This window comes from Pteropus vampyrus, unplaced genomic scaffold, assembly GCF_000151845.1.
Source record: "Pteropus vampyrus isolate Shadow unplaced genomic scaffold, Pvam_2.0 Scaffold419, whole genome shotgun sequence".
In the NCBI taxonomy this organism is placed as follows: domain Eukaryota; kingdom Metazoa; phylum Chordata; class Mammalia; order Chiroptera; family Pteropodidae; genus Pteropus; species Pteropus vampyrus.
In genome coordinates, this window is record NW_011889200.1 from 1,385,468 (window position 1) to 1,403,703 (window position 18,236).

The 18,236-nt window shown below is 35.5% G+C and overlaps 1 protein-coding gene across 1 annotated transcript in view; it reads right to left on the reverse strand.

Annotated features, from left to right (window-relative positions):
- Positions 1-17,668, reverse strand: part of NRK (Nik related kinase) — a 153,915-nt gene extending 136,247 nt beyond the window's left edge. The window contains exons 1-2 of the mRNA XM_011380995.1: positions 17,612-17,668; positions 10,452-10,517 (exon numbers count right to left, since the gene is read on the reverse strand). Of these exons, the coding sequence (XP_011379297.1) occupies positions 10,452-10,517; positions 17,612-17,668 (123 nt within the window). The remainder of the gene's footprint in view (positions 1-10,451; positions 10,518-17,611) is intronic.
- Positions 17,669-18,236: the final 568 nt, after the last annotated feature.

Sequence of the window (18,236 nt, forward strand, 5' to 3'; positions counted from 1 at the left end):
TATTTTTTTAATTTGTTAATTTTTAAAATCCCCACCATTCAGAAACCAATCATCCACAAAAGAGGTGTTGAGGTTCTGTTTCATCTTTGAGAAACACTAACTTTCAATGATCTTTTGTTGCTTCCCTCTTTTCTGAGGGTCCCAGTAGGCGCAGTAACTGAGGAAAAATGCCTCTGGCCCTGGAGGCAGGCCCCTACTCACTAGAAAAGTATAAAGGGGTGACAGCAAGCACTTTTCTGCCTTCCTAGGCCTTCCAGGAGTCTGAGCAGGAGCTACAAATGTCCTATAAAGCCCATCTGCTTGACCCTGTCCACTTCTGAAATTCTACCAAGTCCCAGAAAAAGTTCTTGAGACTAGAGTGTGCCTTAGTGCCCAGTATGAACAAATATGCTAGAAGGACACATCATGAATAATCTTCATCACTGACTTCAGCTCACCAGTTTCTTATAAACTTTTGCAATTAGTCAGATTTTTCTTCAACTGGCTGATCTAGTTGAAAGATTTTTGACTTTGGCTAGTACATGTTGAACTGAATGTAATACAGTAAAGAGCACAGACCTAGGAGCCAAGAAAATTTGGTTTGACTCCTGACATTGCAACTTACTAGCTTTGTGAAATTGTTCAATAACTCAAGTTTTTAGATCCTTAGTTTTCTAATTTATGAGATTGGAAGATGATGATAACAATGGTACCTACCTCATAAAACTCCTATGAATTATAAGTGATATGTAAATTAAGTACTAGTCACAATGTAAACAGTAAATGTTACCCATTTTTAGGACCTTGAACTCACTATCTCTAAAGTGACTATATTTTATTCTCCATCTTTTTTTCTCACCCAATTTGTATACCAAATAATTTTATTTAATATTAAATTTCTTCTCAGAGTCAATAAAAACTGTCCTTCTCTGCAGACTCTTAGATTTGTCCTTTTTGATCACGGCTGTGTTTTTGTTTTGTTTTGTTCCTCTTTAGAGTTAATGATTTATACAAAATGTTATTGGCAGTGCTTAGAATATAATCAATCTTCTTTTCCCTCAGGGGACCCTTAATAGTCCAACCTCCTTTTCCTAGTCATAAAGAGTCTCTGCCTATAAATGACATACCTGAAAGGAGCTTTCTTATTTTATAACACAAATTATACACAAACCATTTCCATATCAGTATTTCTCCAACTGAAATGACACACGATTTATACCTCATTGTTCTTTTCTCTATGCTCTGGTAGAGGAGGAATTTTTTATAACCCAGGTATAACTGAGCAAGGAAAATATAACCCTGTAGGTTAAAGAACTACTTATACATTCTGATAATTCTTTGATATTTTAGCATAATTTTACTCATAGGCCTCTCTGTAAGAGCCTGCTCTCAGTATAGCCCCAGCAACATAAAAGTGTGAAAGCTTCCATTTTTCCTTTGATACCTTCAGAGAGCTATAGTGACATTTTAATTTCTAAATGCAACTTTGATATCACCTACAAAACGGCCTTAGATACAGATACACAAATATGATAGAATGTTAGAAAGTCCTCAAACCAAGTTAGGACTCATTCTTATTTCAAGTGTTAGAACTGCCAAGTGCTATTTTCCAAAGTGTCTGTTTCATGAAATGTGGTAAGGACCTAGCTAACTAGTTTTTAGTGGTCAAATACTAGAGGATCAAGGAAATCAAGAACTCTTGATACTTTAATCACCAACCACCTTCACTGAATTTACTGAGGATCTGACCACAACTATATATATATATATAACTTATATTCTATGTAGTATAATTTACATATATAGTATATAGACATATGCATGTATTTGGGATCTATATTCGTATCTATATGTATATGTACATATATGGTGTATATATATAAATATATGCATATGTATATACAAAATGAAACAAAATTTAATTTTCAATATATTAAACAAAAAGTACATTAGTGTTTCTAGTACTGCTCTCACCCATTCCCACCACACTATGAAATGGCCTATAAAAGCTTGTTCTCATAAATTTTCCTAAAACTGATATATTAAAAACAGCTTTAGTGTATAAGCTAAGCATCAATTATGCAATTTCGTATATCTATTTTTAAGTAATTGTAATATTGCCATACAGAGAGATTTATACTTATATTTTATTAAAAATTATAATTACGGTGCTTTTATATGATTGACCAAAGCCAGTATACTATAGTTTATCAGTCTTGGTCTTTGTTTAGCAATATGTATTTGTTGTCTCCCCACTTTTAAATTTGTCTTTTCTGCCTATAGAACTTTATAAAATAAACTGAATTAAGTGTCTGAAATATGAGATAATGATTTTTGCATCACCCCAACACACACACTATAGCATTTGAATATATTTCCATGTATATCTGTGCACTTATTAAAGATTAGAGTAGTTGTGAAAAAATTTAAATGTGGCTTCTTGAGAGCACAGATCCCACATATGACTTTACTTTTACCTTTTGTTCCTATTATGCTACTGCTTCTTCCTTCCTCAAGATTTATCAGGAAGGAGGTGGAAGTAAATTTTGATATAACATACATACAAAAAAAAAAAAGACAAGCCTATAACTCAGAGCTTGGGTTATGTTCCACAGTTGGAGAGATGTCACAGCCAAGATAGACATATTCCATTTTCTCCAAGTCCTTTAAGTCTCAGCACTTTCTCCTAATTTGGTCCCTTGAGTCTTAATTTACTTAGCCTATGTTGGTCCTTTTCACCTCCTTTGCAAATTTTCAATCTTGGTTCTCTTATTGAGAAACAAACAAACAAACAAACAAACAAACAAAAACAAAACAAAAACTTGTTCCTGGAGCCTCAGAAACTTCATTAGACTTTCTACATCCATGAAAAAAATGACAACCCTATTTCCTCCCTCCTTTTTCCCAATCTTACCCTAGCGCTCCCTTTCCTTCTTGCTACCCATCACTCCCTTCTCAAATGTAGAGTCCACAATCATAGGGAAAATAACCTCCTTCCTTATGTCTACTAAAACTAAATCAATAAAAATGACCATCTCCCCCCCAAAAAAAAGTGTTTTCTAATTATTCTAACTAGCTCCTAGTGTTTAACACAGTGCTTGGCACATAGTGAGCATTTGATTAATATTTTAAAATTTTTAATGGAAAATTTTAAACATTCAAGACAATTTTTTATTTGATGGATAAATTTAATGTTTCCTATGCTAGAACAGCCTGAGGGGTACTGAAGAAAGACCAAACCTTACTTTTGAAGTCTTTTATCACAAGGGGTTGATGTCACAGGAAGAAAGTAGAACCAAGAGAAGGCTCTGGACTTATGGTAGTGCACTAGGAAGTCACAACAGCCTGATAAGCAGGTGTTCTCAAAGAAGTTTAAGCTTTATTTCCTGCTTCTGAGGCTTGTGATGTATAATGAAATGCACGGTGTTATGTACTTTATGGGAGCTCAAGCAATACTTGTTGACTGACTTAATTGAGCTATATTTGCAAAATGGCAAGGATGTGAGGAAACTTTCCTACCTAAAAAGAAAGCATTCACATTGCTAGACATTTGGTAGGCAAATAAACAGTATAATTTCAGCCCAAAAGTAAAAATACTCAACCCCCTATCCAATAGGTCTAGTGGCTAGTCAATCCAAATGTCAGCACTATGTTTTTAAAACTTAATTTAAAATATCACAAATTGTATGTCATCAGCTTTGAAGACATTTCTTTCATGCGTGTTCCCATTCCCTGCCCCAACTTTAAATCCAGAAAATGTAACTAATAAACCTAAATCTCACTGTCTGGTGAGATTTCCAAGTAAAAGCAAAGTGTCAAAGAGTTACTTAAAAAATAAAATTTAAAAGTGAAGCATTGGACGGTGTTTTAAAAAATCCGTATTCAATGGTGCACTTCCATAGTGCAAGCAATTCAGAAATTTGCTCATGGTTGTAATGCCATCCCTTCATATGTATATATATATATACATACACACACACACACACACACACACACACACACACACACACACACATGACTTAATCTGAGAACTACTAAGAGACAGATGACTGCTTCAATATCCCTCAAAAATGACTTCTTACTTATGTCTGAGTATACATTTAAGTTTTAGGACAGTAAGATATTTGAAGCAGTCCTTTCCTTCCACCAGCATTGAGTTTCAAATAAGCATCAGGCATATGTGACAATTAAGCTGTAGACCCAATTGTAGAGTTTTACCCTATTTCAGGTGAATATTTCCTTTGCTTGAAATGGTTGCCTTGAACTTTTTCTCACTCCTATTTCTGCCTTCATAACCTGCTAATGGCAATATGGGAAAGGTAACTGAGGTTAAGGATGCAGTCAAGACTTCATTAAGGTCAAGGCCAACTGTTTCATTTTGGAGATTCAGTTCATTGTCTTATCCCACTAGTATTCTACTTAACAAGATGGTGTTAGATAATAGTAACAAAATGAAGCATTCTGCCTTCTCAATTTACCTGTTATACCTTTACATTGAGTAACATAGTAGTTACTGAGCTAAATAGCAGGTCTCAAATATCAGGTCTCACCATCAGATGGCAAAATAGAGGAGAGGATAGAAAAACATGATGAAAATCATTTTATTTGGTGAAATGAGGACTATTCCAACTTGCAGCCAAAACCAGCTTCTATTTCACCGGCGGGGAGGGAGGGTTGATTATACGATAGTTATTAATATGTTAATGACAGTAAGAACAAGAATAGCTTACATTTTATTGAGTTCCAGACACTGTGCTGGGTGTATTGTCAAAGAGCCAGAGAAACCTTGGAAATTATCAAGTCTAACACATGGGCCCAGAAAAGGCAAGTTATATGTACAGTGTCAGTTAGTGGGAGATTCAGCTTGCCATCCACTGTGTCACGCAGTATCTCACTGTTCATCATTTTTCATGTGTATCTTTTAACATAGCTGTAATCAGAGTGTACATATAATATAGAATACCTAACATCTTAAACATAGTTCTAGGTTGCTAGATATCTTCATAAACATTGCTTTTCAGAGCAATGATATATTGACTGAGTATAAGGCTATTTACTTCATCTTATTTTTAACTATTTAGGATTTTGCTGAATTTGTCTTTTTGCAAATAATAGCAACAGTAATGATGATATCAACAGTTACCTTTAAAGGATAGCTAGTTAGTAGTTACCAGAGGGAAAAAGGGGAGTAGAGGAGATAGAAAAGGGTAAAGAGGATCAAGGTCAAATATATGGTGATGGAAGGAGATTGACTTTGGGTGGTGAACGCACAATGCAACATACAGATGATGTATTATTGAACTGTACACTTGAAGCCTATATAATTTTATTAACCAACATCACCCCAGTTTAATAAAAAATAAATTTAAAAATATACCTACCATATGCCAGACATTTTATATGTGTTGTTTCTAAATTTTATCAAATATTGCAATGAAGGTATTATTAGCTCCGTTTTATAAATAAAGAAATGCACATTCAGAGGTTAAGTGACTTGCTCAAGGTCACAGCTAATTAATGGCCAAGTAAGCACTGAATCAGGTCTGCCTGGTTCCAAAGTAGGCTCTTTTTTTCACCACAATATGCTATCTTTCTGCTAAAATGAATATTTTTATGCTTTTTCTACATGTTTGGTGTTTATAACAGATTTCCAAAAGTGGTATTATTGGTGTAAAGAGTATGAACATTTAAAAAACATTTACTACATAATCAAGAGTGTTTTCTATGAAGAAGGTATTGATGTATAGTTCCAAGACTTTTTACAGAAAGAAATTGAAGTAGAAAAAAGAGGTCACATCAATGAGTCTGACAAAGGAAAATCTATCTAATGTAAATAAAGCATCTGGAATCATTCTGCCTTCTGTAACATAGAGGTTTTTATTATGAAGATCTGATGGTAGAAAGTGTTCTCAATCTCTGGATTTGAATAGGTACATATAAAATTATTAGGAATTATAAATGTGTACAGGACCTAGTGTATGGTAGATGCTTCATGAAGATTCAGTTAAAAAGAAATGACCTGGACTTCTGGATCCTAATGAGGATGTAGAAAGCTGGAAAGAATGTCACCTCCACCCTAATGACAACTAAAAAGCTGAATAATCTACAAAATCATAATTTTTCCTGAAGCCAGAGAAAAGACTCAAGGCAACCAATCAGGACCAATCAGGCTGAAATCTGAAGAAAGATAAGCACCTGCAAGGAGAAATGGGACATGCGCACTGGCTCACCTGTGGTTGCAGGAGGAAGACAACATCACCATAGAAGTTGGTATAAAGAATCCAGCTAAATTTTTAATGAAATGCTAAACCCCAAGTATGGGCTAGCATGAGAGTACAGTACCTTTGGGAGCCACAGATACAAAAGGAATTTATACGCATTTGCAGGCTTTTTTCTACGGATTTATAGTGATGACCTGGTGGAGCAGAGAAGCCATTGTAGTAGGAAAAACATGCAACCATGTCCAATTCTTTTCCATCTAAAGAGTAAAAGCCTTAAGCTCTAGAGGAAAGGCAGCAAATCCTGTTCCCAGACCTTTTCAAGGTATAGATGAAGATCTACCACAGATGGGGGAAATGTAAAAAAGTTAGTCCTCTATTCTGGAGGAAAGGCAAGTATTAGTCTTGTGATCAGACCATTTAGAAGTTTCCTACCACTAGTATCAGGTCAAGATAACTAATAAATTACCACTCCCATGACCTAGAGGCACAGGATCTGCTTAAGACTGAATTTGAATTAGGAAAAATGGGAACTCCTCCCTGCCCCACACCACCAGCTTACAAGCACTTAATATGAAAGAATAGCAGTACACCACTAGGGGAGGCACATGAGCATGGAGAGAGAATCTCTTTGAGGCACAAGTACACAGAGAAGGTCTAAAACTGAGGGTAGAGTGAAAATATTAAGAAAAAAAAACAGCAAACAAACCCTTATGTTAAGCACAAGGTAACAGAGAAGTTCTAAGCTGATAGTGAACTGAGGGTAACGAGAGTAACAACATAACCAAAACATAGCTCACCTTCTTATTAGATTGATTAAACCTCCCAGATTAATGACCTAGTAGAGCAAGTGTGCCTATTTCAATGCATGCACACTGTTTACTTCAATTTCTACTATTCTGCTATGTTTGACATTCAAATAAAAATTTTGAAAGACAAAAAGCAAGGGGAAAAACAAGCCTATTCTCAAGAGATAAAGCAATCAATATAGCCTCATAGATGACTTGGATATTCAAACTATGAAACAGAAAATTTAATATAACTATAATTGCCATCTAAAAGGTTTTAGTGGAACATATGGAAAACATGCATGAACAAATGGAGATTTCAGCAAAGAAGTTAACTATAAAAAATTAGAAATGCTAGAAATGAAAATCAGTAAAAGCTAAAGAATGTCTTTCACACTCTTATCAGTAGACTCAAAAAAGCTAAGAAAGGAATCAGTGAAACTGTAGATAAAGAAAAAAAAAGTTGACTCAAACTGAAACACGAAAAGAAAAGAGAATGAAAACAAATAAATGACCATATACACACACACAAATAAATAAAAAACTAAAAAGAACATCCAAGACCTATTGGTTAATATACAATGATCTAACACATATGAAACTAGATTTCCCAAGGAGAATAAAAAGAACAAGGAAGAAGAAATATTTGAAGAGATAAAGGTCAAGAATTTCCCCCAAATAATAAAACATGTCAAATTACATATCCAAGAAGCTCAGAGAACCCCAAGGATGATTAATATCCCACCAAACACACACACACACACACACACACACACACACACACACACACACACACACACACACATTATACACTTAAACTGCTGAAAAACAAAGAGATAACTAAAGACTTTCAGAAGAAAAATACAAAAAAGCAAACATGGGAAGATAACAGAGTAGTATCTTTAAAGTTCTCAGAGAAAAAAAACTGTCAACCCAGAATTCTATATCCAGTGTAAATATTTTTCAAAAATTCAGGAGAAATGAGGACTTTTCACACAAACAAAAACAGAGAATTCATTACCAGAAGTCCTGAACTATAAAAAACTTAGAGAAGTTCTTCAGACTTAAGGAGTATCATACCCAGATAGAAACTTGGATTTACCCAAAGAAACGAAGATTCCAGGAATGATTCAAATGTATATAAACATGTAATTATTTTTATCTTTTTAATTGCTCTAAAACATACTGATTAAATAAAAAGTAGTAGTGTTGAGTATAAAGATTATATCATACATAAATGCAAAACTTATAACAACCATAATCATAGTACACACGCTGGGATACCAAACAGTGAAGCAGAAGAATATTACTTGAAGGTATATACCATGTAATTGAAGATGTATATTAAAAAATCTTGATTCTGGTAGTAGTTACATGACTGAATGTGTTTCTCTAAAATATACTTAAAAGAGTAAATTTCACTAAATACAAACTGCAGTAAGTCCTCACTTAATGTTGTCAATAGGTTCTGTAAATTTTGATGAAACAATGTATGATGGAAACCAATTTTACTATAAACAAATTGACATAAACGAGAGTTGTTCTTATGACATCTAATCAACATTTTAAGGAAACAATATTGGATGAAATGACGTTATCTGAGGACTTGTTGTGTATCTCAATAAACCTTAATTAAAAAAAAATCATGCACAACTCACCTTTTTACCCTCTTGACTTTTCTTGTTTTTATGGCATCACAGTTCTGATGACTGATGACGAAAAACCATCTTTTTGTGCTATCTAACCTTACCTTTGTTTTTTACCTATACAACTGAAGTTTTTATTCCTAAAATTTTGTGATATAAAGAGCTCTATACTTTCAAATCAAAACAAGTACATAAACACACTTAAACACATACCCCTCAGGAATTAGAATGTGTATACAGCCACAGAGATTACAAATTTGTCATAAAGAAGAGGAACTTCTATGTATAAGGTGTAGGTATTTATGCTTAACATGGCAAAATTTACCTAGATCACACAAATGTTAACTAATCATTCAGTACAAGATGCAACTGAGGTAACATAAACAATATATTTGTATCTGTATCACTTCACTGTCTATAGCTTACTGGTTCTGTTAGTAGGTAAGGTCAAAATGGTTTGAAAAAAAACTTTCATCATGTATATTGGCATTCTCTCTGTTCCCTATGCTCACCAAGGTTCTTTCTACTTTTAGGAACCTTCCACAGTGCTATTTCTACTACTCAAGTTCTATGCTATAAGCACTTTGGTGCAAATTTTAAAGATCTCCCCCACCCCAACCTAGATAGAGAAATTAAAAAAGAAACCTCTTCTGGGCAAATACAGCCTTAAAGTTACAAGACTTGGCAAGCAAAGATCACCCTTGTCTGAACTAGAAATATGCCCTTCTGTTAGACCTATACCAGAACACTTCTACACAACCCATATATAAAGGACCCGTGGTCAGTCGACAGCAAGGATTAGCCTAGGGACAGTGATTTGGTTTTTGAGGAACAGGCATGAGATAGAGGAACACTTGCATTTGCAAGATTTATAAAATGTCTATTCTCCATATTAGAGTGGGAGAAAGGTACCTGATCAAGGTGATAGGACCACTAAAGCACTCCCATCTCCAAGTCACTTTTAAATACCGCCCTTCTTCTTTTTAGAATGCATCAACATCATCCTCCACAAACACACTTTTGCTTAGTAATCTCATATTTGTCCTTCTGATATCAGTTTACCAAGTACTTCCCCAAGGATGCCAATGATAACCCTTCAATTTAAATTAAGCCCTCCTATTCTATGCTTTTATATCACTAGGATTTTTTTTTACTGAATGTATATTACAATTGCAATTATAAAGTTATTTGTGTGCCTCTCTCAACCCCCACGCACATACTCATATTTAATCACTTACACATTTCTAGACTATAAGCCCCAGAAGAATAGGACCATCTGTTTTGTTTATCACTTTGATAGTCCAGAGACTATCACAGCGCCTGGCACATACTTTGTGCTTAATAAATAATCACTAAATAAATGCAGTTTTTCTTGTTAGATTCTTTGGAAAACTGTGTCACACACATGTGCACACTCATGTACATAGTATGATATAGAATGTTCTGGAAACTTTTTATAACATTCAATTTAAATGTTGAATGTGAGTAATTAGAACAGCATGGAGGTATAATATAAAACAAGTGATATTTTTATTTGGATACATCTTATTTGAATTACTTCCCTTTCCCATTTATGTTTTATTAATTCTTTTCTAATAATTTTTAGATTTGATATTTGATTGGTAGGTTAACTATAGATTGCCAACTCATTTCCTTTGTAATAATTCTCACAGATGTCACTGAGCTAATTTAACTTGATTCATCTCTCAAAGTGAAATGTTGTGTTTTGGCATTATTTGATTTGCAGTGTAGGCTTTTGACTTGTAATTACTGTTGTTATTAGAAAATGAAGAATGAATATGTAATCTACCTCCACTTACCAAATAGATTCTGCCATAAGTACCAAGGCCGATGGTTTTATCCAGTGAGAATATTCCAGTTGGATCCTGAAAAAATGTAGAACAAAAATTGTCGATCTTCTTGAAAAAAAAGGCAAGCATTCAACTATCCAGAATGGTATTTCCAATCTGCCTTGCACCCTTAGAATTTCCGTGGGAAGAACCTAAGTGTCATTTACCAAAAGAATAGACATGTCACAGTCTCCTTGGACTAAGTGTAGTCATTTATAAAAAAGAAACAATGGTATTGACATTAAGTATTTGTATAATTGTCACAAAACTGTAAAATGCATACAATTATGTCTAGTTGATGCATATTCATAATATAATTAGCAGAATATTAAAACAGAAATAAGTTCATTTACTTGCAATCAAAATACTCTTTTAATATCCATTTTCTGAGTGCTAACTGGACAGACAGAAGGCTCAGCTTAGATCAGTGATGAGTACACACTGGATATAAAATAGCTTATGCATATAAAAGTAATTCTTAAGAAAGAATATAACCTTTAAATACAAATAATAAGGCAAGATCATGACATTGAAAGAGCATCACTTAAAAAATAGACAAAGTTGTTTTTGTTTATTTGTTTTTAAGTTAATCTTTGCGTATCTTTTCATGGCACGAATTCACTGACTTTTTTTTTTTGTCTTAGCCTAAATGTGGCACCATAGCAAAGTATAACCTGTTTATGAAGATTCCTAAGGCTTCCATATTCATCCATAAACATTGTTTCCTTACCTGAAAATATAGATATTCCTTAATTGTTCATCACCAAAATGGTATTTGAATTTTATCACTACTTAAACTTTTAGTTTAGCAGCTTATTTTGCTATTTTAGCAAAACTTATATGAGGTATGAGTAGATGCCAGTTTATATACGAAGTGGTAGCAGCATTGGCAAATTCTTGGAAATTCACATGCCTTATAGAAAGCATATTTTATACATACAAACTTTGTTTAACCTGGTTTGAAAACATTTTTATTACTGTGACAAATGTGAGCTAAACAGAAAAAGTATTGAGCATATGCAATGTATATACTGAAATTATAGACACCTTTAAACCGGTGTGATATTTGTGTAATCTAGCAAAACTGTCATAGGAAAATGACACAGGTCTGGGATTACTTCAGTCAACAAGTGTTAAACAAGACAGAGTCAAGAGACTGAAGTCTAAGTCCTAGCTTTGCCATTAATTAACTATATGACTCTCAGTAAGTTATTTACTCTCTTTGGGACTTCTTTTCACATATTTAAAATGAAGTTGCTGTGTTAGGTGATTTCCTAGCTCTAGTTCTAAAATTCTACAAGAAAAAATATCAGATTCCAGCATTCTAAAATCCAGATGTTTCCACTGGATTGATATAACCATTGTTAGAAAAAACAACAGCCTACTTAAAATCATCATCAAAATCAATGTCACAATATGCACTGTATCATTATAAGCAAATAGTTTAAGAAACATACTCCCAATGACAATACAAAACTTATTTAAAATGATAATTTTGAGAATTCAAGAGAAGTAAAAATGTACTGTTATAGTGGTCTTGATAATAAGCATATCGTTACAACTCACTGAAAAACTTAGGGGAAAAAGTTAGCTAACAAGGGAGTTGCTAAGGTTCAGCTTGAAGACTTTATCACTTTAGCATATTTCTTTGAAGGATATCTTTGAGGGATTTTTTATTAGACATTATTAATTCTGGAGAAACAGCCTTTGGCCATCTGTCAAAAGAATCAAATATGTTAGCTGACTCCAATTGGTAAACCATTTTCTGTTATGGTTAAGGTTGCATTTTAGCTGATAAAGATACCACATATTAGAGAATTACTGAATTATCTGAACAACTTTATTTCTGAATCTTTGAATACAGTTTTAAATATCTTTAATCCTTTCTCTACTCCTCGATGGCATGTGTACCTTGCTCATATTTGGACTCAGGTATCTAATTACTCAAAAAAAAAACAAAAACAAAAAACAAAAAAAAAAAACAAAGAAATGAACAGGGATAATAAAATGCCTGTGCAATTCTTGGAGGCCTAATTTTATCTATATTCATGTTGTCTAGAAAATTATTTTTCTGTTTACAAATGACCGAAACATTTTAATTCTCATGCTCACATTTAATAAAAAAAAAGATTTGAATTTTTTTTCTTCTGTTTTAAAAGGCAGCTTAGCTTAGTATTCATCTGTTCTAAGAGTATTTTTCATTAGTTTTATGCAATATTTTTCTTTCCCCATCTTCATATCGGTATCTTTCAAGACTAAATGATTGTCAAACTGGGAAGAAAGAAAAGAACAATGTAATTACTTGGATAATATTATTCAATTTCTTATATCAGATTTTCCACTACATTAAGTCAGGGAGTGTATTCTTGGCTTCCAAATAAGAAAGCATCAAAAAAGAATCTTTTTTTTTGGGGGGGGTTCACTGTGAAATTAAAAGGTCTCCTTTAAAGGGGTCTCTATAATTACTTGGTCTTCTCTTCTGCCCTGCCACACCAAGATAGGAAAATCAGAAGAGGAAAGATCTTTAAATCGATTTGGAGATTATTTGGTGGTTCACTATGCTTTGGTGTTCCATTTAGTTATTTTTTTAAAATGGTTAGTAATCAAGAAAAGGGTTAGTAATCAAAATAAATTACTAAAACATTTTTGAATCATAAAGTTGAGCAAATACTTTATACTTTGTTATATTTTTCTATATATATAAATTATTTCCTATAATTTAAAAGACTTAGATTGGTTGTCTTCTGAAACCTAGTATTTTGGGGAGTTGTTTCTGTCTTCTGAATTCAAGGAGAAAGGGAAGAATAAGTACTCTGATGGACAATTTTATTAAGGGCAGTGGGTGGGGGTAACAGGAAGAAAAGGATCCCTAGAAGGCAGTGTTCACTGGTCAAGGAAGAGACTCAAGCAGAGTCTGAACCAAATACAGCAGAAATAAAGAACAAAAGGGAACCATTAAATGGTCGATATGGGAAGCAATAAATTTCAGATTTAGGGTAGTAAAGAAGAAGAACTAGGAAACACATTCCAGTAGTCAGAAGGCTAAAGGAAGGAAAGACATTGCACAGTACCTAGAAAGACAAGCAGAGGTTTTTCTTCTTTTTGTTTTAAATATTTAAAATAGCAATTTTATGAAAGAGAACCTGAAAATGGCAGATATAAATAACACTGTTAAGTGCCAGAGTGAGTTTCAGAGATAGAGGAATGGGCTTCACAATTCAAGTGGAAGACTTAGAAAAAAATCTTTTCTTCTGGACTAGTGTTTCTCAAACTGTGGACTGCATAGACTCTCCTTACATGAGAATCATCTGGGAAATCTTGTTTAAAATACAAGATTCCTTGTTCCTAGCATGGAGTTATGACATAGGAATTACTGAGGATGAGTTATAACATTCCCAGATGATTATTGTACACTATTCTTGTGCACTAACATAAAACTCACCGACCTAGAAACTGGAGAAAAAAAGGACTGAAACCATAAATTAAAATACAGTGTCTTGTTGAGGTGATGCTCTATAATATATAATGGAGTGTATGCTGAATGGTTCCATCTTTGTGGACTAGAAAGTAAAACTGCTTTAAAACATGGAGCTAAGGAACTTGGTAAAGTGGGAAGGTTCTCCAGACTGAGTGTAGAAAGCAGCCTTGATCTGGGTGGTGGGAGACTGGGAGAGCTGGCATTTATATTTAAATATAAACCTAATGTAATTCAAATATAGTTTTTGGATCATATGCTATTTCAGATCACCTCTGCCACTACTGTCCTCCAGGCCAGCCTAATTTTGACCCCAATATAGATTAGGACTACACATGGCTGTGTCAAATACCAAGTCCACAGCCATGAAGAATGTCATTACCATACTGGGCACAGAAGGCAAAAGAAACTATCATAGTAAAGACATGCCAGATTTGGAGATGAAGAAAGTTTCCAGTCACAAGGATTGAGTGACGTAGGCATACTAAGGGGGAAAAAAAATGTGTGTGTATATATATATATATATATATATATATATATATATATATATATATATATATATATATATATATATAGAGAGAGAGAGAGAGAGAGAGAGAGAGAGAGAGAGAGAGAGAGAGCGAGCGCACACGAGAGAGAGCGAGCACGAGAGAGTGCGTGAGACAGCCCTAGGTATGGTTGGCAAGCAAGGTAAGAATACACACACACACACACACACACACACATACAGATATATATAAAGACATAAGGCTTTGCAATTCTCTTTTCAATAAGAAAGCACAGACCACAACCTCAGCACTTTTTGTTTTGTTTTGTCACCTATAGGAAATATTTATTCAATAGTCAATCAGGAAAAATTACAGCAACCCATTAATTAATAAACAAAATGTATTTGACTTGTCATTCTCTTGTTATGTTGGCGTTACTATTTTATGCTTCTAACTTGAGGGTATTATGCAAAAAAGAAATTTATACAATTCCTTCACCCCTCCTGCTTCCCCAGTTTTCACTATTGTTTATTATTTTAGGTTTACAAATTAATATCTATGTAATAACAAAAAATCTTCCACCACTTTCTTTAAATCTCAATTCGCACAGCAAGCCTGACTTCTCTTGTCTTGAGGTCATTTAGCTGGCCAGCCCAACAAAGGACATAATATATCAATCTTAAAGTAGACCTATATATTTAATTATTATATATTCTGAAAGATTTTTTTTTCCTCAATGTGAAACTCCAAAGTCTGAATCACCGCTCATTATCTGGCTGTTGTCAAATTGGTATACTTGGTGCTGACGGATGTCAACTTGCTGACCTTCATATATGGCCTATTGAGAATAATTATCACATTTAGGTTTCTTTGTTTGATTTGTCATCTCTACTTTTCACCAAAATGCAAATTCCAAAGAGCTAACTTAGATGTCTCTTAACCTTTTCATTTACTTTTACTTATTCAGAGACTCTTTAAATAAGTCAACTTCGAAGAAATACCAAATCACTAAAATATGACTCAGTGACCAGAGACAGTGAACTTTTCGTGTCTCTAAAAAATTGCCATAAAATATATTATCAGAGGATGCTTCTTTTCTGCTAGATTTCTTAGGGTTTAGACCCAAATGTCTGGGGAGATGGGATAATTAAGCATAATTTCTTCAGATGGTAAAGACTTTCACAATGAGATAAAATTACTCTTGTATAATAGAAATTTAGAAATTGTTAAAAGCTGAGGACTTTATGAGACTTTCTTGAAGTCTGTAAAATGAGGCCAAGCATGAATGCCCTGAGGTTTTGTGTTTTATCTCTACAACTACATTAAAAATCAACCTCATCTTTCTCCCTTCCACACCACCAACACCCCTCCCCTCAAAAAATAAAAAAACTAATATTCTATTGAACTGCAATTTAAGATTGTAGGCTTTCCCTTTATCTCCTTGGCTCTCACCAAGTTCTTAAGTCCCCGGGCCATGACCGGAACAGTTAGTCTGGGCCATTTCCCCCCATTTTTTTCTGTTAATAAAACCTTCACTACTTTTTCTTCAAGTTTGGAATTCTCTGCTCTATCATTTCTATGAGGTGTTTCCCATTCCTCTCTTTAGTCAATTTTCGAAAAGACTTTGTTTCAGTTTGCCCATGTGTGGTTTCACATATTGCTCTAGTTTGCTTTTTTTTCTCTCTCTCTCTCTTTCTCTCACTATACACAGAGAATATTGGAGGTAGGTAACATTTCATTCATTGGTTTAACACTTTTATTTGGGCCAAATCTAGTTTAAATATGAAAGTTCTGTTCATAAAGGAAACCACCAACTGGGGCCTCCATATTCCAGAAATCTCATGTATGCATCAGATACATGCAGGGTGGAAAAAGATTTAACCTTTCTTTAAACATTCTGTGACTTTATTTTATAAAACTGCATCAATAACCACAATGCTAATATGTGTATTCAGCTTGTTTATATAAAAGCTAAGAACAATATGCTAAAATGTTAACCATGTGCATGACCTCCTCCTCCACACCATTATAGTGTAACATTATATAGGTGAGGTTTAGAGAATGCTCCATTTTTGAGGGGAGCAGGCTTCTGCCATCATCAAGAAGACAATCTTTAAAGGCCAAATATGTATAAAATTAAAGCACTGCGACTTTGAATAGTCCTATAAACTCAAGGTTAATATTTAGCTTTTCCCAAAGCAAGCAGGCCACTGCCCTGAACTACAGTTGCCTGGTGATTATTCCAGCACATGCATGATTATTCCCTTTCAAAGAGTCCAGGGGCCCTTTGCATTCAAGGGAGGGTGTAAGTGAAATGCCAATCTAAAAAGAGAACTTAAAAAATGGATTTGGGTGGTATCCAGTATCTGCCAGAAACCAGATGCCAATGAAGTAAATGGCGCTGCTAAAATAATAAGGCTACTAATAACGATGATGATAATAGGTCACCAATCAATTACAATACAACTCTGGAAGAAAGCTGGACATTCAGAAAAAGGAAAATCCACAAACAAAAGCTATGAGAAAAGGCTAAATCTGTTTGGCTAGTGAGAGCATTTTTTTTTTTGACTGAGATATGCGGAATTCACTTCCCCAAGCGGCGTCGAGTTTTTTCGCTCCTACAACACTAAATCGGAACAGTGCCCTGACAGAATAAGACAGCTTTAGAAAGTGCTTTTAGAAAATGAGAGAAGTGAGACTCCAACGTTTTAATTTTCTAGACCACTGTCACCTACAAGTAAAAGTAATTCCGTGAGTGGGCATCTCCGGTGGCAAAAGAAGCAGCGAACAACGGGGCAACCGGGTGACAGGGAGGAGTGTTCTCAGGAACCATGCGTTGTCCGGCTCTTTGGCATCTCCTGTAGCCTCGCTAGGACAGGTACAGGAGCGCCACTAAACAAAATGAGCCGCATTTAGAAAATGTCCCGCTGTTTAGGACACGCACAACCGTCACCTATTCTCCCCCCACCCGCCCCTTCCTTTTGCCTTTCTGTGAGTTTAGGTGTCCAGGGGGCGTCTTTTCTGCAAACTCGTTCTAGGGGACCCTCTGCTACCGTGGTCCCCACAATGTTTTAGCCTAACCCGGCTTGCGGGCGTCTATCCCCTCCCCCGGTGCTCAGAACCCAAAGAAGAGAACATTTTGGGGGCGACAGGTCTCTTCTACTCACCGGCAAGTGGCCCAGATCTGTGATTTCCTTGTCCCTCCAACTCCCAGGTCCCGCCATGGCTTCGAGCGGAACGGGAGCCGGCGACTGAGTTAGGCACGGTCGGGGTGTCTGCGGTGGAAGCCGACAAGAAGTTGAAGGGGGAAGAGGAGAAGGGAGAGGGCGGGGGAAATTTAAGAAGGACAGGGGTTTATAGCGTGGGAGCTTGAGGAGGAGAAAGTGGAGGGAAAAGAGCTAGGAGTGGAGGGAAGCCTGAGTTTGTGAGGCGGGAAAGCAAGTTTAGCTAAGGCGAGAGAAGAGCCTGAGCGTCGGTCTCGGAGACTAAGAAGCTAGAGGGGCGCTCCACTGGCGAGAGCTCAGTGTCTGCCCCCGCAGGGTGCGCCTCTTTCAGGGTGGGGAGGGGGGCGGTACAAGGAGGTGGGGGCCCCCTGAGCAGCTCGAAGGGGATTGGTGCAGCGTCACGTCGCCAGGTGGGCAGCTGAGCGGCAAGGAGGCGGGCTGGGGGGCCACTGGAGGAGGGAGGTGCTCAAGGACTCTAACGGTTTGCGAGCCGGCCCCTCGCCGCCTCTCCCTTCCCTTTCCTTCCCTTCCCTTCCCTTCCCTTCCCTTCCCTTCCCTTCCCTTCCCT